The sequence below is a fragment of the Cupressus sempervirens genome, chromosome 11, assembly GCF_028749045.1.
Source record: "Cupressus sempervirens isolate cs-2001-9-10 chromosome 11, ASM2874904v1, whole genome shotgun sequence".
Classification (NCBI taxonomy): domain Eukaryota; kingdom Viridiplantae; phylum Streptophyta; class Pinopsida; order Cupressales; family Cupressaceae; genus Cupressus; species Cupressus sempervirens.
In genome coordinates this window covers 224,703,315-224,725,365 of record NC_143128.1, presented here as the reverse complement: position 1 = coordinate 224,725,365, position 22,051 = coordinate 224,703,315, and the positions used below count along the sequence as shown (strand labels likewise).

Below are 22,051 nucleotides of genomic sequence, written 5' to 3'. Positions count from 1 at the left end.
AGCACCAGAAAGAGATAGATAACAATATTCTTCTAATTGATTAATCAAATGAACAGTATATACAATTGCTCTCCTAAAGATTTCTTCTCCCCATAACTTCTTATGCAAAAAAAAAAAATTTAAACGTAAACCTAAAAACTCTATTTATACTTGCTAGGATGGTCTACGGAACATTCTAGATTATTACAAAATAGGAAAACCGACCCAAAGAGATCTCTTGCCAAAACGGCTTACAGAATGTTCTAGATCTGGCCAAAATGGTTTACAAAATGTTCTAGATCATTACAGAATAGGAAAACTGACCCCACAATGGTCTGGGCACATCCCAAGAAAATATCTTTATTTGGGTGCTCCTGCACCAAGTGGAGGTGGGGGTACTTGGGTAAGTAATTACCCAGTGCGGGGACGTCTAGGGGATGGGTACTCCGAGGTTTGGGAGGGGGGTGTGAGTCCCCGTGTAACACTGTTAATAAATCAGATTGAGTTTCTTTCTATGAATTTATTGTGCAATTGATCTATAATTGGATTATTGAGAAATTTAACATGGTCAGAGTTATGAGAATTTAACACAGCTCAGTTCAACATGAAGTCCAAGACTGATTCATTTTGCTGGTATAGCATGTTACAGAGAAAAGGTTATTCTTGAGAATCACCATCAAAAGCTACAAACAAGCCGGGAGTGTACTTCACAAGAACTCAATCAAATTCAAAAGAATCTATATGGGAAAGTGCAAGCTACAAGCTCCAATCGTTAAATTCTTATTTGTCAAGACTTAATCTGCTGCTATACCCAGAGTGAGGACCTTGTTAGAGGGCCCTGGAGTCAATGTAGCCTGATAGAGTCTGCCTCAACTCATAGATAATCATAAATTTCCTCCTCACACAAGATAAAAATATGATATTTTTCATGGTTGCTCACAGTTTCTTCATAGCATTCCATGTCCTCATGTAAATGTTAAAGCAACTGATTTACAAAAAAAATTCTTTGAACAATAGTAAAAGTTATGAACTGCAACTTCCATCCCTAGTTTGCTTCTCAGGGCATACCCTCCACACATTGACATTGTATGAAGATCAATGACATATGATTAGTTTACCTCTAAATTTATTTCTGTCTCGTGCAATATCTAGTTACCGCATGCAAATGAACTTGAAAGGGAATAAAGATAAAACTGGTAGTGAGAAGCAGTTTGACACCAATCTTACCATTCAATTTTGATATTTCAAAGACGATGGTTCTGAGAAACTTTTCAGCTAGCCTTCAGTGACAGTGATGATGGTAGTGATGAATATCCTTTTCAAACAAAAGATCTTACCAAACTTGTGAGTCTCTGACATACTTGCAACTTGTTCTTTCATTAAACAAGTAAAAGAGTGTAATTCAAGTTCATGTATCTTTCCTTTAATTTTAAGCTGCACTACCTTACTGATCATATAAAGATAGCGCGTTCTCAAAACTTGGAGGTACTGTGGAAATGTCAAGACAAATGCAGGTACTTGATAATGTGCATAAGAACTGGTTGACGTGTAATGATAAGCCCAAAGTCAAGTAACAACTTACTCTCATGATAAAACATGTGTTTTTCTTGTTTTTCTTGCATGGTATGCAATGCAAGGTTTGTGTCTGGGAATATGCTGTCTCCATTTGTGTACTCAACAACTCCAACTATCATAAATACTATCCATCAGTGAATGAGACTGAGCCCTAACAGTAAATAGCTACGCCCTCTGTTGGACCTCAAACCAATTTACAACTGGATCTTTTATCACATCCCTCACTTTCATAAATTCCTCAAATTTGCTATGTCACGTCTTCCAGCTGCAGTATCATATTTGATAGCAGAATATATGTTCCTTCTATTTGTGGTTCCAACTCCAGAATACTCTCTATGACATTTTCCTGGTTCGATGGTTCCATGGGCCCTGCAAGCACCAATCAAACACAAGGTTTGAATCTAGCCAATACCCTGTCTCCATCTGTCTACTCAAGACCTCCAATTGTCATAAATATTTCTAATCCAGGAATGTCATCAGTCGCCAACAGTAAATATGTGCACCCTGTTTTGAACCTCAATCCAACTACATCCTGGATCTTTAAGCACACCCCTTTCATTCATTAAATTTCTCACGTATGCCACATCATCCCATCTTCTAGCTGCAGCATAGATGTTTGATAGCAAAATATATGTTTCTGCCGCTTGTGGTTCCAGTTCAAGCATATGCTCTGCGGCATGTTTTCCTAGTTTAACATTTCCATGGACTTTGCAAGCACCAATCAATGTCTGCCACATTGAAGCATTGGGTTCTATTGGCATTTGCTTGATAAAGTCCATTGCTTGATCAAGTTGGCCAACACGGCCAAGAAGATCAACCATGCACGCATAGTGTTCTATCCTTGGTATGATTCTATAATCACAAATCATTGAATCAAAGATATGACGAGCATCTTTCAACAGGCCTGCATGTCTGCATGCAGAAAGAACACAAACAAATGTTCTGGAGTCCGGATTCACACCAAGAAGTTGCATGTTTTCAAAAAGCTGCAGGGCTTCATTGCCATGTCCATGCTGAGCACATCCTGATATTATTGCATTCCATGTGACAACATCTCTTTCAGGTGTATCATTGAACACTTTCTTTGATTCCTCGAAGTTTCCACATTGAGCATACATTGCAATAATAGAATTTCGTACACATACATTTGTAACAAAACCACTCTTAATTGCCTGAGCAAGCACCTGCTTTCCATTTTCTAGAGCTGCTAAGCTACCACATGCACTAAAAATGGTAGCAAATGTGAACTGGTTCGGCTTCATACCTGCTTGCTGCATTTTGCAAAATATTTTCAGAGCTTCCTCCTCATGTTTCTCATGAACATATCCAACTATTATGTCAGTCCAGGAGACTATATTATGCTCTGCCATTTTGTCAAACACTAATTTTGCATTATCTATGCACTGACACGAGACATACATGTTGATGAGGGCATTATTTAAAGATAAATTTGAATTCAATCTGGTTCGAATTGTGTAGGCATGTACCTGCTTTCCATAATTAAGATTTTCTATGCATATACAGGCACCAAGGATGCTTGTCAATGAGAACTTGTCAGGCTGAATGCCTTCCCGTTGCATTTGGTGTAATTGTTTGATGGCCTTCTCCCCTTGCTTATTATGTACATACCCTGCAATCATTGAATTCCACAAGACTCTGTCTTTTTCAAGCATTTTATCAAAAACTTTGTATGCATCTGTTATATATCCACATTTTGCATATACATCAACAAGGGAACTCCCAACAAAGATGCTCGACTTAAACATAGATTTCACTATGTGGGCGTGGATTACCCTCCCTTGCTCTACAGCCACCAAGCTCGCACATGCTGCAAGAACACTAGCAAAGGTAAACTCATCTGCTCCGATGCCTAACTGTTGCACTTGAGAAAAAACTGCCAAGGCATCCCAATCAAACCCATGTTGCACATAACCTGCAATTATGGCATTCTGGGAAATAAGATTTGGCTCAGCTATTTCATCAAATGATGTTTTCGCGGCTTCCATGCTTCCACACTTGGCATACATGGTAATAAGCGCATTTCCAACATATACGTTCAAGTCAAATCCAGACATGATCATGTGTACATGAACTTGTCTACCATATCCCAAATCTGCCACACTCGCACAAGCCGTAAGAACACTGGCAAAGGTGAACTGATTTGCCCTTGCACCTGCCTCCAGCATCTGGGAAAAGAGTTTAATGGCCATGCTGCCACACCCATTTTGCACATATCCAGCAATCATAGCAGTCCACGTGACAACGTTTCTCTTAGGCATTTTCTCAAACACTAGGCGTGCATCTCCCAAACTACCACATTTGACGTACATATTAACCAGATGATTTGAGACGAAAGTGTCAAGGTATGATCCAGTTTTGATCATGTGGGAATGAACCATCTTCCCTTCTGCCAAGACCTTTGCCTTGGCAAACTCCTGAAGAAGCTCAGCATATGCTCTAATTTGCATCCCAATGCCAAAATGTTGCATAGCATCTAGGGTTTGCTTCATTATGTCTTCTTTACAGAAAATGTCCGTACCCAAACCAATATGATCTACATGTTCGAACCTTCTGGACTTTTCAGTTCGATACTTCTTACTAAATTTTGCATTTAAGAATCGGCCATCATTAATTTCAATTGGGTTCTGTCCATTACTGAATTCTTCCAAAGAGTTAGTTAAAGGCTGGCTCTTAACGATTCTGGATTGATCCTTACTGATTATTTCTCCAAGGCTTTCCTCAGGCAGAGCGACAGTCCAAATAAATCCAACATTTTCTTCAATACCGTATTGCATCGAATCGAAAGGGTGTGTTTGATTCCAAAAATCTAAATGTGCATGTTTGAGCATGTGCCTACGGTTTTTTTGAACATTAAATTTCAAAAATGTTTTCAGTTGCAGCATTGAAGTTAAAGATATCATGTTGGTATTGCCTATGGGGAGTACAATAGTTCGACGTGCATTGTGTTCAAATGAAATAAAACCTCATGATAATCATAAATATAGAAAGAAGTTACCTGGAACTTGATAGATGCCTTGTAAATGAACTTGGTCCTGCTTTGTGTTCTTTCAGTGCCTTGGCTCCACATGACATTTAACAGATCAAAAAACTAAAAGGGTACTACTTTCAGCTTGCATATCCGAATAGTTTACATCAATCTCTAGCAGACAGCATCATCGAACATTTCCTTTTGAGAGAGTATGTAATAGTAAATCAGATTAAAATTTTAAAGGTCTATGCTGGTTTTGATTAATAAAGGTTCAATTGGTGGAAGAGGACTTTAGATGGTTATTCTTTGGTTAGTTGAATATAGATCAGCTTAATTTTTATGCCTGATATGGTTTTTGAACTTTGACTTTGACTTTGATTTTTCTAAGTATTTGTCTTCGAAAATGAAATATTGTTAAATCTGTAAATGTAATCATAATTTAAAATTTTAATTTTTTAAAGTATTTGAATAAAATTTAGAGACGTTTCTATTATCATTATAAGGGAGAAGGGGAGATAAGTGAATGAATTGTAACCATACTAAACCTTTATAGGTAGTAGTGATGACGAATTTAGATTAAGTGGAGTGTGAGAGTTGAAAAATGAATACTTGAGCACTATAAGGATAAAGAAAAAAGATTAAACAATGTTTAAGTAGGGTTTTGATGTCGTGAAGGGAACAAAATAGAAGGCTATATGCATCAAATGGTTTGGGGTGGAATTAGATAGTTTGGTGTAGGAAAGACTACTAGAAAAGGAAGGAAAGAGAGTAGATGAGACTAATATATGAAGCCAAGAATATTAACAAGAGTCGAGTATCAAAATTGAGTAGTGACATAGTAATGATGAATGAGGCACTTGACATGGAAGGAGAAATGAATGATGGAATGATTATAGACAATGAATCCCATATTCAAAACATTGAAAAAGAGGAAGAGAACCCAAAGCATACCAAATAGGTTCAAAGTAAAATCTTGGCATTCTAGCTTCATGATCAAGTTGAATAAAATATTGACTATAAAAAAATTGTTATTTTGTTCTCTAAAGAGGAATCCATAATGAATTCAACTTTTATAAATGGACTGAATTGAATTGGGAAAAATTGGGGTTGGAAGATTGAAACAATTAGAGGGTTAGCTAAAAGATGTCTCATGTATGTTTAAGTTTGCTAAGCCTAATTAAGAAATTTTACAATATGACACATGCATTATGTGGAGATAGGTACATTATTTGCAGGCATATGTATTTGATTTTCTTATTGAGATATGTGTAGATAGGTCTATTATTTGCAGGCTTACTATAACGCCCCGCCCAAGGATCCAAAAGAATTAACCTAAAGTTTTACCAAGTTTGCCGAACATTTTTTTTTAAAAGAAAGAATTGTTAGAGTAATTATTTGTTTGCACTGATTAATTAAATCACTTTGATTTAATTAATTAAGTTTCCTATTACTCTTGTTTGCTTAAGCTATCTTGTAAGTGCATATAATTAATATTTTATTAATTATATTGTGTAACCTAGCTTTTTTAGGCTTTAGGTTACTCTTTTTGGGTTTCGATCTCCTTTATAAGGATTGATCTCTTTGTATTTTTCATTATGAAGATCCGTTGAATAAAATTTTCTTCGTCTGAGTTTTTCATATCAAACCCTTGCCTCTTCTTATCTTTTTCTTCTTTGTGATAGGTTTTCTGCATGCAGGTTTTCTTAGGCTTTGTGGATTTTTTGTGCGCTTTTGCTCAAATCCTACATAGTATTAGAGCCAGATCTGTTGTAGCTTGTTTGGTGTTTCAAGAAAAAGGGAGAACAAGGGTTTGGCAGATCAAATCTGATATTTTTTCAGGCTTTTTCTGAGAGAACAAGGGGGTCACTAATTTTCAGAGCAGCTTGAGGCCAAACACACCTCACGGATGGATTCATAAGGCTTCAAAACCCCCGTTTTGATATAAAATTTGTTCGATTTGGACAATGTTGATCTGGGAGGCAACCTTTTTTTGCCGAACAGGGTCGTATGGCCCCTAGCACGAAGATCGAGGAAAAAAATTTAAAAATCACCAAAAAAAAATGATTTCATAGTTTTTTAGCTGCAGTGGTTAATTAGCTACAACGGAACCACTAGTGGTTACCGCTGGCGGTCCGCTAGTGGCCTGCAACAGCTCCGTCGGCAACGCCTGCTGCGGCCCCACCGCCGCTCTGCTCAACAGAGGCTCCTCCGCCCTCCTGCCATCCCAACCGCTACTCTGCCAGTGGTGCAGGGGTGGTGCCTTTCTTTTTTGTTTTTTGTTTTTTTTATTAAAAAAATAAAAATTCATGCATTTTCAGAGGCCCTATTGGTTTTTCTTCCATAACTTGAGCATACGGACGTATTTTTTTTATCTGAAAAATGCATCAGAAAGCTGGTTTCGAGACGGAGATGATGGTATAGGTATTTTTGGGTTTTGATGTAGTTTGGTTGCATGTTTTGGTAGTCAAAGCTAGATGTTCTATTTTGCACTCCTGGAGGCGTATCTTGAGCATCCGATCTCCGATTTTGGACTTCTTTATATCGCTAGAAAGCTCTTTCTATGCTCTTTCTAGTGATGTTGGTTGTTGTTCCAAATTCTATTATAGAAACATCCTATTCAATCTTTTGCATTTTAGCATTCTGGTGGATATCCTATTTGTTTCAAGTCTGAGGATCGATTTTGTTGCTTCAAATACTTTGTTTTGGGCTCTACCATCTATTGTTTCAGCCTTATGTTTTTTCTAATCATTGTTGATATTCATTGTAAGCATCTTTATGCAACGCACTGAGATAAAGTGCCACTCTTGCGTTTCGAGATCCTTTTCATCATTGTGATTCGTTGTACTCGCACTATTTTATAAAGTGCCATGGGGGGATAGTTGTTTCCTACTTATAGGCCCTGTTTCTCTTTTGCCTCATGTAGTGTCGATGGCACGTTCCTTTATAGGTGTCTTTACCTCACTCTTGATGTGTTTGGTTCCTGTGTTGTAGGAGATTTTTGGCCCATCTTTTCAGTTGTCTGTCACCTCACCCTGTCTGCATTAAGGGGGGGTTATATTGTTGTTCTATGTTTCCTTGGTTCAATGGTTTGTTAGTGTGAGCTATGTATTTAGTACCTGATCCTACATACTAGGTGACTGTAGTGGCTAGCTACCTATACATTTCGGTGAGATGGATCATCTACCATATAGACACGCTCAGTTTGTGCCTTCTATTTCCATGGAGGTTCTACAGATCAGCATTTTTCAACAGAGCTTTGCGGCTTTTCATGCTTCAGTGGTTCTCTTCATGATCTTTCTTTGTTCCTTCTTCTAGAACATTCTTTGCTATCTCTTTTTGGAGTAGGATTTTTCCCATGTAGTTTTTTCTATTTCTCCTCTTTATAGAGATTTTGTTGTAATTGGGTACCTGATTAGGCCTTGTTGTCGAGACCCAATTTTATGTTTTCATAGTTGTGCTAGGTTAGCTTACCTCCTAAGCTTCGCTTAAGGGGGGGTGTTAGAGTAATTATTTGTTTGCACTTATTAATTAAATCATTTTGATTTAATTAATTAAGTTGCCTATTACTCTAGTTTTCTTAAGCTATCTTGTAGGTGCATATAATTAATATTTTATTAATTATATTGTGCAACCTAGCTTTGTTAGGCTTTAGGTTACCCTTTTCGAGTTTCAATCTCCTTTATAATTATTGATCTCTTTGTATTTTTCATTATGAAGATCCATTGAATAATATTTTCTTCGTATGAGTTTTTCAGATCAAACCCTTGCCTCTTCTTATCTTTTTCTTCTCCGTGACAGGTATTCTACATGCAGGTTTTCTTGGGCTTTGTGGATTTGTTGTGCACTTTTGCTCAAATCCTACAAGAATAGCATACACATCAAACATTAAGTAGCAGAAGGAATAACATACAATCATACAAAAAAAACATAACAGATTACATTCCTTAAGGATCCCAAGACGTTGAATCACATTTAAATTTAAATAATACTAAGTCTAATAAATTCCACATCCTCGTGAAAGAATAGTTATAAGTCCAAGTCCATTTAAATAATATACATTTGTTCTGAATGCCACTCGGCAATAAAATTCAAAATGCTCAATCATCCATTGTACATGTCACAGGGTATGAAAGGCTGAAAGAATATACATTCATAAAAATAGGTTACATCATCCCTTTTGGATCCATGAAGCATATAGAATACAACAAGTGACATCATCCATCATAAGGATATAGCCATCCATCATTATACACAAAGATAGAATAAAAGGAAAAGAAGACAAAGAAACTCTAGCCAAGGCAACAGCGGACAGATCTCAATGGTAAGAGTAAAAAATGCACTACCACCCAACCACGTGGTAACCCAAAAAGGCCCACTCCCACTATGCTAAGGAGATAGTCTCAAGTCCCAAATAGGATATCAATCCAAAAATTAAAAGTAATATCTAAGTCCAAGACACTCTATAAGTAATCTAACTCAAAGGTTCCAAGATAAATCGACATCTAGACCCAGAGGAAAACACAGACATGTAAGAAACCTACTATGTAAGTGGAAAAGTGTCATCACACGAATCAACACTAGAGTTACCTTAGCATTCTAACTTGACCTTGGCCCCCTAGTGACTCTATGCGGCACTAGTATCCTCTCGTACTGACAAGGCATACTAACAATGCATAGTCACAACCAAGCATTCTCTCTACTCCCATCTTAGTCTGTACTAGCACTCGAGACATGGACGAGAACATACAAAGACTCTTATTATGTTCATTTTACTCTCATTTAGTGTAGTGTTTTCACTTATTAAACAACTTATAATGGGTTATCCTAGTAGCCACTAAGGGACCTAGCCTCCATTGCAAGCCACTTCCCAACATTACATATAGATAACCTACCCTGGGCTCATAAAATCACAAAGCAAATAATCATAATATTTCCCTTAGTCCTATACAAGTGGCTAGAAATCATCAAAAGATAAAACACAATAACCCATCAATTCTCTACAAGCATTTGGAAAGTATCCTAAAAATACTGATCAAAGACTCAAAATGGTTAAGTCAAGTATGTCATAACATTCATCCTGTTATCCCATAATAACACTAAAAATAATAACTAACAATATAATCAAACTCATCAAAGAGTACCAACACATTACCATGGTTAAGTTTAAAAGATCAAAGATCAAATCAACATAATACCACAATCACAAAATTCCCAAGCCTTTGGTAGACGTCTTAAAACTAGTCAATACTCTAGTGAACCCAAACCCAAAACATAGACAACATACAGATAACATAGTAGTTTCATAGTTTGGTTTGATTTTGAAAAACACATAATTGAGTTAATAGTAAGGTTTCAATTTTTGTTTTCAATGTAGTTTTTGAACTTATGAATTTTATATTTTAACCCTTACAAATTAACTCATTTCTTATATTTGAATAAAAAGTACAATTACCCCTATTCGATTACAAGTCAATTATTCCAAATGATTTAAGAAGTAATTATTTATTTAAATTATTAAAATAATAATAAAATAAATTTATAGCTTCATTTAAATAATACTCATTATTAATTAAATTTAATTAAACTAATTTTAATTAAATTAATTAATAATTAAGAAAATAACCAACTAATCTAATATCTTATTAACTAATAATAATTAACAAACTTGTTAATAAATTCATTAATTAAAATTAACTAAATTTAAATATATTTAAAATTTAATTAATAATTTAATTAATAATTAATAAATTAACTTATCAATAACAATTATTCTTTAAAATAATAATTAAAAAGCAAATTTATAAAAATTAACATATAAACAAAGTGTATTGTTTTTAAAAGGCCCGCCGACCTTTAAATGGCATGCGACCACCCTGCGACTACCGCAAGGGCCTACGGTCGCAGTAGTACTCTATATTGTCACTGTCGCAATACCCTGCAGTCAGTGACAGGTTAAAACCGTTGACAAGGTAAGGGGGGAGGTGGGGTAAAACCCACCTCTCCTCCCAATATTATATTATATATATTTCTTAATAAAAGTTCCAATAATTCTCTAATAGGAAAAATACGAAAAACTAGTCAAATCTTCAATATAAAATTTATATTTTGTTCAAACCCTTCCCCGTTTAATTTTCCATTTTAAATCTATTGGAAGAGGGTTTTAATGATACTTTAATATCCACGTATACAGAAGAAATTCACAAGCATTCCATTAAATCCAAAATATAATATTGAAAGATTCATCATAGGGAAATTCGAACAAACAATTCACAATCGCGAAGAAGACATGAATAATAAAAAATGTAATTAACTGGGTGAATCAAAATACAAAAATCTACTTGGTTCTGATGTTAAAATCACAAACACCCAAAATATTTGTGAGAGAAATTTCTTCTCTCAAAACCTTCTCCCTAAAAATTCCTTCTCCAAAATTTGTGGTCCTTCCCAAAACTTTAGTCCCTTGAAACTGAACCCTCAATTGTTGATAAGGAGTTCTCTCCTAAATTTGAGACATTAATTGTGCGATCACCCAAGAGGACTCCTTGCTCACAACTCTTTAACTCTTTATTATCTTTCTTTTATGTTTTCATGCACGTTTATGGAAATATAAAATATATTTATTTAAATTCACTGGACTTCTCTTTTTAATTAATTTATTAAATTTTAATCTCATGCATACTTTATGCAATCTTAAAACTCTTTAATAAATTAATATCTTTTCCATTCTTTAATTTATTTTTGAAGCATTACTTGATATAATATTTATTAACTTAAGTAATAATAATATTTAACATTTATTTAAAAATGATCTCCTAAATATATTATTATAAATATTACGCTCTAAAATTAAACTTATAATTTTATCTTTAAATTTAATTATTTTTATTTAATTAATTTCCAATTAATTAAATATAGTTAAATATTAAAATATCATAAAAAAATTCATTAAATTAAATAATTAATTTAATCTTTTAATTTGACTTAATTTATAGAAAATCACCTAAAGACCTATAGGATGAAATATGAAAACCCATAATAGAAAACCACATACAAGATCAAACTAAAGGGTTATAATCACGAATTTACATCACATGATGCATTCGAAAGGTAAAAATCTTAGATACTTGTGCCAATTTTTTTAGGACAAATGGGTTTAAAGGTTAGGATTTGGATTCAAGAATTTATCTCCCCTCTCTTACCATTGAGATATTGTGATACGGTATGCTCATCCTGGGAATTCAGGGCAGTCGATACTTGGTACCTACAATCTGCATAAAATCCATGCATGTACAAACACATATATACTAAGCTAAACAGGCAATGGTAGGAAGTGGTGCATCATGTAGATCCTAACTAGCAACTGACTACAACTCCCTTCCTTAACCACATCAAAAATGCCATACATAAAGAAAATATACGTGCACACCATACACATGCAGTATGGGGTAAGTATCCATAAGAAAACACATTTAATAATCCATTTAACTAATTATCATCAATAACATAAGTCACTGTAATAATCATCATCATGCATACATGAAGTAAATAGTACCAAGTAGTCTCATCATAAAATCAACTAAATATGAAATAGTATCTGATAATGTGAAAGATAATGCTACTAATCATCAAGCATAAACTCGCCTAAAAGAGTTTGGTAATAATAACAAAATGTAAACAAGGGGCGAGCACTACACTTACACATTTGATTTTCTTCTTGAAGGTCCTTCTCATTAATACTATGTTTTGTATTGTGAAGTGTCATTTTCAAACTTACACTTTAGATAGTTTCTAAGAGATATCATTACCCAAGTCGGTAAAGTTATATCATGTAAAAATAAATTATATAAATTTGCTAATCTAAGAGTTCATCCAAAGGTATGTGTTAGAAATTCTGAACAAGCCTCTCCTAGAGAATATTAAACCTTTTTCTCTAGGTTTTGAATTAGAATAACTTTTATTGTGCTTGAAAAATTCAAATGCTTATTTTTTATTGACAATAAGGACTTTGCATTTGATACTTACCTATGAGGGAAAATAGGCCTCCTCATTCCCTAGTTGCTATAGATAATTCAATTACTAATTCAATCATACAATCATCACTACACATTAAAAACTCATCTTCAGCTTCCTTAGAAAATAGTACTATTTGCTCTATTTCTTGACAATCTACTCCTTCTACACCTCTCATATTGGACTAGTCTTCTTTAAAAGGTGTTGGATAAAACTACAAAATTATGTTGTACTTTAGGCTAAATGAGAGGATTTGATATGAACAACTTCATCCATAATGGTTTCATCAAAACCCATGAGGCAGCGACATAGTGGTCACGTGGCAAGAGATTTTTGGTTAGAATAGTTTTGGTTAGACTGGTTTTGATTGAAACTAGTCTAGCCAAAAAACCCTCATTATATAATCCTAGAAAGAGCTTTTATCTCCTTATTTTTCACCAATAATTCTAGAGTCAGCAGATGAGGGGCTAAGGCAATTTGACCATAATTTCACAAGTAGGTTTTCTTATTTATAATATTTTTTAAGTATGTTATGCTAAATAGATTTTTTAATTATCTTACATAGTTTTTCATAATTTTTAAATTAGATACATTGTAAACATATACACAAACCCTGAACACATACATACACATACACAAACATGTACATGCATACATGTCTACACATTTATAAATAGACATACATATACATACATGTATACATGTATGCACAAAACATGTATATTTTTCTAAAGTTATGTGTGTATGTGTTGGCGTGCATGTGCATGTGAATGTGTATGTGAATGTTTATGTGTATGTGTATGTGTATGTGCATGTGTATGTGTATGTGTATGTGCATGTGTATGCGTATGTATATGCATATGTGTATGCATATGTGTATATAGGTATGTTTATGTGTATTTATATATGTATGCATGTGTATGGGTCTATATGTGCATGTCCATATGCATGTGTATGTGTATATGTATGTGTATGTGTATGTGTATTTGTATGTATATGTGTATGTGAATGTGCATGTGTATGTATGTACATGTGTGTGTGTGTGTATAGATATAGATATATAACATAAATACAATAATTTAGAAAATAATGATCAATGGTAGAGCACCAAACTCTTTATATATTAGCAAATACAAAAACTCTCAACAAGGTGAATCCAACTAGTATGACCTAAGAGAGTTAGGGTGCAAATTCATGATCCACACAATGTGGGGCTTTGTGGTTTTCTCTCCCTTACTAAAGGAGAATGCCAATGATATACAAATACGATATGTAAATCTAAGTTGTGAAAGTAAGTATGAGAAGGTTCAATGGAAAGGAAAAAAAACTCACCTTGAAGCTAAGAGAGGATAGATAAACTTCAGATCTAGATTTGAGTGTGAGAAACATAAATGATTTGGATCTAGAACCCTAACACTTGTAGTTCTTGAATGTCTAATTTTCAAGTTCTTAGGATGATTTAGACCAAAGTTGTCCTTTTCCAAGAAATTCAACCTTGTCCTAGAGACTTGAAGATTGGTGACATCTATAAAGAATTAGTCACTAGTTCCAAAACTACAAAAATCTTGATCTAAAATGTCATCCCCTACTACTATACACCAAAAAGAAGAGGATTTTTTTTATAGGGTGTGACTTTCCTTGGTCAAACCCCTATATAGGAATTAACCTTCAATTGAAATAAATGAAAATGATAAACTATTGTCATGTAGCATAGATTACATCTAAAGCATGGTATCATACCTTATAGATGCAATTGTACTTAGAATATGATATGATATATTGATGCAATATTATTGACTCAACACAAAACCAAAAGGAAATTGTGTAATACAAACCCTCATGTAGTAGGTGTTGTAATAAGCATCACAACTTTGGATTGAGGAAGAAGAAGGCTTCAATGGATGAACATAGACCTCTTTTCTTGATTGCACAAACTCCTTTTCTTGACCTCAAATGGGGAAAATTTTTATATCTATGGAAGAAAATATCTTGCATGCATGATAGAATTTAGACTTCAAATGCTTGAATTAATGCCTTCAATGAAGTCTTGTGTGATTATCTTGAATGTAGAATAATGTGATTGTATGTGGAATGTGGATAATGGTTGTGAAAATGAGAGGAAGAGTTATCGCCTTATATACATTTCAAGGATCAAGTTTTGCAATGCCAACACAAATAAGGAACCTTAGAGATACTTATTTTTATACATAGTTTATGGCTCATATTTTGCAAGACCAACCCAAATTAAGCCCTGGGAGAAACAACTCAACATCAATCTTGAAGCCCACTAAAAATCAAGCCCCTGCGACAAGGATGGCATGCCTTGGCCTAGCCTAGGACAAGGTCAACCTAAGTTGACCTTGTTCAAAAAGAATTTTTGAAGGCTAGTCCATGACTAAGGGTTGTGTGTTGAGAAATGAACCAATTTGCTGAGAAAAAAGGGAAAATACAAAAATTAGAAAGTGTATGTAAGCCTTGCCTAAATGGAAAATGAATTATGTAAATGCATGAAAATAAATAAAGTTGTGCACACAAATTAGAGCCAACCTCAAGTTTAAACAATATGTAAGGAGAAAGAGGAAAAATTAAATCCAATATTAGGCCTTACCATAAAAAATGCATTTGAAATAGGCTAAAATTGGCCCAAAAATGTACACAAGTTAAGTGCTTACTTTTTAGGATAATACATTTGACCTCCACTTTAGTGGGAGTGTTCTTTAGGTTTGTATGTGCATGAAGGCACAATAGGGAATAGAGACGGACTTCCCTCTCTTACAAGAATGATGAGATCACTCACAAGGTTCTTTTAGGTTGTTTGTCACCTACCTAGATATTTCAATTGAAGACTTATATGATTGTTCACAAGGAGGCCTTTGCTAGTTCGATCATTTGAAGGTTGAAGAATCAAACTTAACATCATTTATTTATTTATTTTATCAATTTAATGCAATTTCCTAAGTATGAAAATTATTCTAATTCTAGTATGAGTTCCTGAATTAACCAATTTTCCCAAGAAATCACAAAAGTAGGTTACAAGAGTTAATGGGTTTTTTTAAACAATTTAAAACCTAATAGAAATCAATGATCAATATCATCTTGCAAATTAAATCACAAAGGAAATAAAGAAAACCCACAAAACACACTAGAATCGCTCACAATTCACATTTTATAGATGCAATCATCAATGGAGTATAATGTAGATGAAAAATTTGTCATAATTCATCATATCATGAAGTCACTTCAAATGAATTCACATGAGACAAATTTATCTTAAACCTTACATGAATGGTTTTTTTATTAATTTATCTCAACATTAATTTCTAGCACTGATTAAGACAAAATTAAATGATCATATGTACTTTGATAATATAACACAATTGACTCTTTGAAATTGATGAGCAAGCATGTGCGTATGCATAAGTTTTTCATTGATAGAAATGAATCCACACTATGATAAAGAAACTATTGCATACAATTTTATTGCATAAAATATATACCCTTATTGCATCATTCTTGAATGAGTTAAAATAGTGCTTCAACTGATAAATAAGAAACCCAAGACTAGGGTTTTGTCTATCCATGAACTGATAAATTTAATTAAAACTATTGATTAACAATTCTAAACTACCCTTAAACTACTTTCTAACTAGCTTTCATGGACTGTCATCCATTCTTGCATTGATTACATGAAAACTCGGGTTGGAATCATCCCCCAAAATAGAGAAGATTTAACTACATTTTATTGTTTCTGTTGGAAGTAGTGACAATTCTAAGAGGGGGAGGGAGTGAATCAGAATTGAGTTTTTCTAGAATTCTTTTAGAATAACTGAGAGAGGGGGGGGGGGGGGGGTGAATTAGTTATTCAAGGTCCAAAATGCCCTATTAATACCTTTTTAATGAATCCATACCCTTTTCATCTGTTCAAACTTAAATCAGTCATATAAGAAAATTACTGTAAATCAACATGCAAAGATAAAACATTCAAGATCAACACATAACACAATGATTTACGTGGAAACCCAATTTGGGAAAAACCACCAGTAATATGCTACTTGATTCTCACTCTTCTAAAGTGAAGCCCTGTTAAAAGCCTGCCCTGCTTACAACACACTATTAAATGTGACCTTATTAGAGGATTTCACCAAACTATTAGGAATGGGCTTGGTTAAAGGTCTTTAGAACATTCACTAGGAATGCCACCCTGTTAAAGGATTTATCTAATGGCTGTTAAACCAACCTAAGTCCATAGGATTTATCTTACTGTTACAATTGCTAGAAAGTAACGATATTGGTCTTTTGATCTGACATAACTTACAACATACTTTGTAGATTTCAGATCACTCTTTCAGTTCAATCCTTATGCTTGGCTTCAATCACTTCAGCTCTGATTGCTTGTTTCCCTCTCAAGCTTTGTCTCCTTGAGTCTTATTACTCATTCTGCCAATGCAATCAATTTTGTGGTCATCTATTAAACAAAGTTCCTGTGCTTTCTTCTCCTTAGCACATTCTACAACACTTCATGCTTTTATGCTTGACCACGGCTCTCTTTCTCACTATCTCCCTATTTTCCACACTTTAATTATTAACTTATGTCTTCTTATATAGAAGTCTGATTTTCCTTTCGCCGCTCAATTTTTCCTTTCCAATCTTAGGGTTTCAAAATGGATTAGGTAGGATACAATGTATCTACCCCATATCTTGTTCTCTTCTAGAAACTTTTCCAGTTGTATCTTAAAAAAATGTTCTACATGGTGTTCTGTGCCACCAACTCATCATTCTTATCTTCCTTTTAGTTCACAGATTTCTAGATAACAACTTTGTCAGCTTAGATTTGACGAATCTTCAATTTCCAAAATAATGCAGCAACTCGACATTATTGAGTTACTGGTGCTCGGCACCTCTGTGTTACTCAGCATTATTGAGCTACTGGTGCTCAACATCTCTGTGTTACTTGGCACCTATACCTGCTCGGCACTTGGTTCTGCTCGGCACTTGGTTTTTCTTGGCACTTGATTCTGCTCGGCACTTGATTCTGCTTGGCACTTGGTTTTGCTCGGCACTTGATTCTGCTCGACACTTAGTTTTGCTCGGCACCTTCTCTCTAATGAACTTAGTTTGAGCTTTACAAAAGACTTGGCTAAAACCTTAGATCTTTGATATGTTTCAGTGTGCTCATTCTTTGTATCTTTTAGTATGTCATCCAATACACTGTTTCATTAATGGCTTGATTGATCCTTGTACTTCATTACAACATCATAACTTCAACCTTTCTCTAGATGTTCTAGTTACATCTTATTGATTGCCTCCACCTTGACAATCAACTAATTGATAGTATTTGGATCACTAAAGCAATTGTCATCCCTGCAAGTAGCAAGTTTGACATCAATGACAAAACAATGATTGAGGACATTCTTTACCAGTTCCATATATTATTCCAACAACTTTTCTTATGATCATTTCAATCATTTCCAACAAGTTTTTCCTTTATTTCTGATATTTGATTAACATTTATAAAACATAAAATGATGTATCAATAATAGATTTTAGAGAAAAATTCGGATGGAAAGATAACACCTCATAGAACAAGAAACACATACTTTTGTGACAAGTGGAAAACCCTCAAAAGCCTTTCGGTTTGGTCATAGGGAGGAAAAACCACTCCTTTTAATCTATCTCCTGTATTGAGTGTTAGAACTCTATTACAAATTGTAGCAACAACTAGTAGGGAAACAAACCCCTTTTCACTATTTTGAAATCAATGTTTGTCTTCCAACTAAATACACATATAAATGTATGTTTATAAACACAAACACCTATACATGCAAACAATTCAAAATGATTCTTCCTTGAATTCCATCAAGTATCTCTCATATACACAATAGTACAACTATTTTTTAATCCCCTCTATTTTCTTCACGTTTACACACACCTTCATATTCTTTTTATACAAGAGAATACTTCATAAGTATTTACATTTACTGATTAAAAAATATTTCATTTAGCAACTAAAAAGAAGTTCTTCACAAGTTGAGATAATTACAACTATCTTGAAACACTCGTAAATAGGATTTATAACAAAACCCTCTTTTACAAAACAAATAGAAAATATGCTATTTTTTTTTTTTTTAAATGCATCTCCTTTTTATAGTTGGATGTAGATTTGATGGACCAATTTTTGTTCTTAAAAATAATCAGTGGACAACTAAAAAATGTTTGAAATCTATTCACAAATGACATTTTAAAATTGTATTACTGGCCAAATTGATTTTCATCAAATATGATAAAAACATGAACATGTTGAGAATAGACTGAGCTTTCTTCATGATTCCCCTCATATAGATTGAGAATAGAAAATTCACTTGAAATTTCACAAGAAGAAATATAATTCCAGCTCTGAATATTAATACTTCATTACATGAATGCACCAAATTTATGATAGAAGAGCATTATCTTGGATTACCACAACCAAGTATCAACTGTAGAAACATACATGAAGTGTATGCAAATAAAACTCTCAAATACTTGTGATTATCACTGAAAAATGGAGCTTTAATTCGAGATGACTATATAACATCCTCATAAGCAACAAGACACACAAGATAAACTTGTATTAGTCCACCATGATGAAGATATAACAAAAGAAAACAAGTAACAGAAAAACCCTTTGAATGAACACATTCTTTGTTTAAATACCTTTTTTTTTTTAACAAGTATGTCCTTTAAAAAACATTATTATGTTCTCTCCATGTAGCACTATAACTTACTAAAAAAAACCCAAAATGAAATGTAGAAGAAGTATTCCTTCCATGGTGGAAGCCCTCAATATAGGGTTTACATAAACTGAACAAAACAAAATCAACTTTCCTTCAAATGAAAGAAACATCCCTTAACCAAAAATCCCTGAACCATTACTTTTAACTCATGCTCAAGTTAAAACTGCATCAACATCCTATTGATTTTGCACCATCTGATGCCACATGTGAAGGCTTTATTTTGAATCAAGGAAAACTATAATTCAAAAAACTCTCCCATTTGTCCTTGAGGCAAAATTTATTTTCTCTACTTCATACAACACAATATGCAGATATAGATGAGTGTTATACCTATCATACTAGTACATGTCATACTAGTGTACTCAATTATACCTATACCTATCACAATTATACCTGTACCTACCACAATTATACTTGCACTTGTCATACTGTCAACATTAAGTTTATTTGTCCCCCATTTTGCATCAAGGATCAAAGAAATCACTGTCAAATACTACTACTTTTATGCATTTGATATGTTTGAATAGGAATAGAAACCTATAGTAGAATCCCCCAGATTTAGAGAATTGGTGCAATAGAGAGTGGGAGATAACCCCCAACCATGCTTGAAATTATTCAAAACTATCTCGAGACAAAGGTTTTATAAAAATATCTACAACTTGGCATTGAGTAGAAACATAGTGCAACTGAAACTCATTGTCAATAACCTTATCATGCAGAAAATGTAATTTTATAGCCACATGTTTAGTACGAGAGTGCATTACTAGATTTTTTCTTAGTTGGATAACACTCATATTGTTGCACATTATAGTAATAGGCTTTGGAACTTGAATACCTAGATTAGATAGCTATTAATTTATCTAGATTAACTGAGTGCAACATGCAGTAGCAACAACATATTCAGATTCACAAGTGGATAAGGTAACACACTCCTATTTTAAACTATGCCAAGCAACCAAATGATCACCAACGAAAAATGTAGCACCACTAGTGCTTTTCTTATCTTTAGAGCCACCCCAATCTACATCTGTATAACCAAGTAGAGTGAAATCATCATTATGTGGATACCATAAACCAAAATTAAGAGTACCTTGAATATACTTAAATATTTGATTAACAACATTAAGATGGGACTGTTTTGGAGCAAATTGAAACCGAGAAACCATACAAACTACTTGCATTATGTCAGGTCTAGAAGTTGTAAGATACAAGCGACTACTAATCATGGATTTGTATGCAGTTTGATTTATTGAAGGGGAATCATCATCTTTAACAGCTTCCAACCCATTTCCATAGGTGTACTAACAAGTTTACATTCAGTCATGTTAAATTTTGTCAACATTTCTTTAGCATATTTGGTTTGAGACAAAAATAGACCATGTTCAAGTTGTGAGACTTACAAACCAAAGAAGACTATCATTTCACCCAAAAGTGACATCTCAAATTCAGATTCCATGATGTTAGAGAAATGTTTTGCCAATTCATCATTAGTAGATCCAATATCGTCCACATAAATTTCAACTACTAAAATATCATCATTGAAAACTTTAATAAATAGAGTGTTGTCTACATTACCACGAGAGAAACCATTTGTAGTCAGATGTTTATCCAGCCTAGAATACCAAGCTCTAGGAGCCTGTTTTAGACCACATAGTGTATTTCTAAGGTGATACACATAATTTGGTTTATCAAAAGATTCAAAACCTTCTGTTTGTTCTATGTAGACTTCCTCTTCAAGGTATCCATTTAAGAATGTTGTTTTGACATCCATTTGATAAACTATGAACTTTATAACCAACATATGCAAGAAATATTTTGATGGATTCCATTCTTGCAACTAGTGAAAAATTCTCACCAAATTCAATACCTTCTTGTTGAGCATAACCCTTACATGAAAATCTAGCTTTGTTTCTTATCACTTTACCATCTTCATTCCATTTATTTTGAAACACCCATTTTCCACCTATGATGTTCATTTCATCAGGTCTAGGAACAAGTTCCCATAGTTTATTTTTCTCAATTTGGTTTATTTCATCCTGCATAGCATTCAACCAACAAGTATCTGCCAATGCTTCATTCACATTTTTACGTTCAGAATTTGATATTAGGCATAAATGCTCAGCAATGTGAGCATGCTCATCTATTTTGGCTTTTCTTCTAGTAAAGATTCCTTCTTCTATGTCTCCAATAACTTGAGACTTGGGATGTCTTTTGGCAATAATTTTGGATGGATTTTTTGTCATTTTCAAACCAGTATTTGTTATTTTAGGAGTTGTATAACTTTCTTGTTCAACTACATCAGGTGTATCTAAATCAACATCATCTAATTTTTTATCGTTAGATATGATTTATGTTCTTTGAAAAGAAATGTTTTCAAGATCATCATTATTATTGTTGTGTAATAATGAACTTTCATCAAACACCATATTTATAGCTTTTACAATCTTATTCAGTCTTTTATTGTAGCATTTAAAAGCTTTACTATGTGTGGAATATCCAAGGAATATTCCTTCATCAGATCTAGTAGTAAAACTTTCCAAAGAATCACTATCCTTTTTAATAAAACATTTACAGCCAAATATTTTGAAATTATTTACATCTGTTGTTTTACCATTCCACAGTTCATAAGGAGTATGAGCAGTCCTTATTCTTATTTGAGCTCTATTTAAAATATACACAAATGTATGAACAACTTCTTTCTAGTATTTTTCAGGTAATTTGGCTT

The 22,051-nt window shown here is 33.7% G+C and overlaps 1 protein-coding gene across 1 annotated transcript; it reads right to left on the bottom strand.

Moving 5' to 3' along the window:
• Positions 1–577: 577 nt before the first annotated feature.
• LOC149528974 (putative pentatricopeptide repeat-containing protein At3g25970) lies at positions 578–4,823 on the bottom strand. Its single transcript, XM_089810985.1, has 2 exons — positions 4,571–4,823; positions 578–4,407 (listed from the first exon to the last, which is right to left on the bottom strand). The coding sequence occupies exons 1-2, from the start codon at positions 4,645–4,647 to the stop codon at positions 2,031–2,033; spliced, it is 2,454 nt and encodes an 817-aa protein (XP_089667111.1). The 5' UTR covers positions 4,648–4,823; the 3' UTR covers positions 578–2,030.
• Between the last annotated feature and the right edge of the window lie 17,228 nt (positions 4,824–22,051).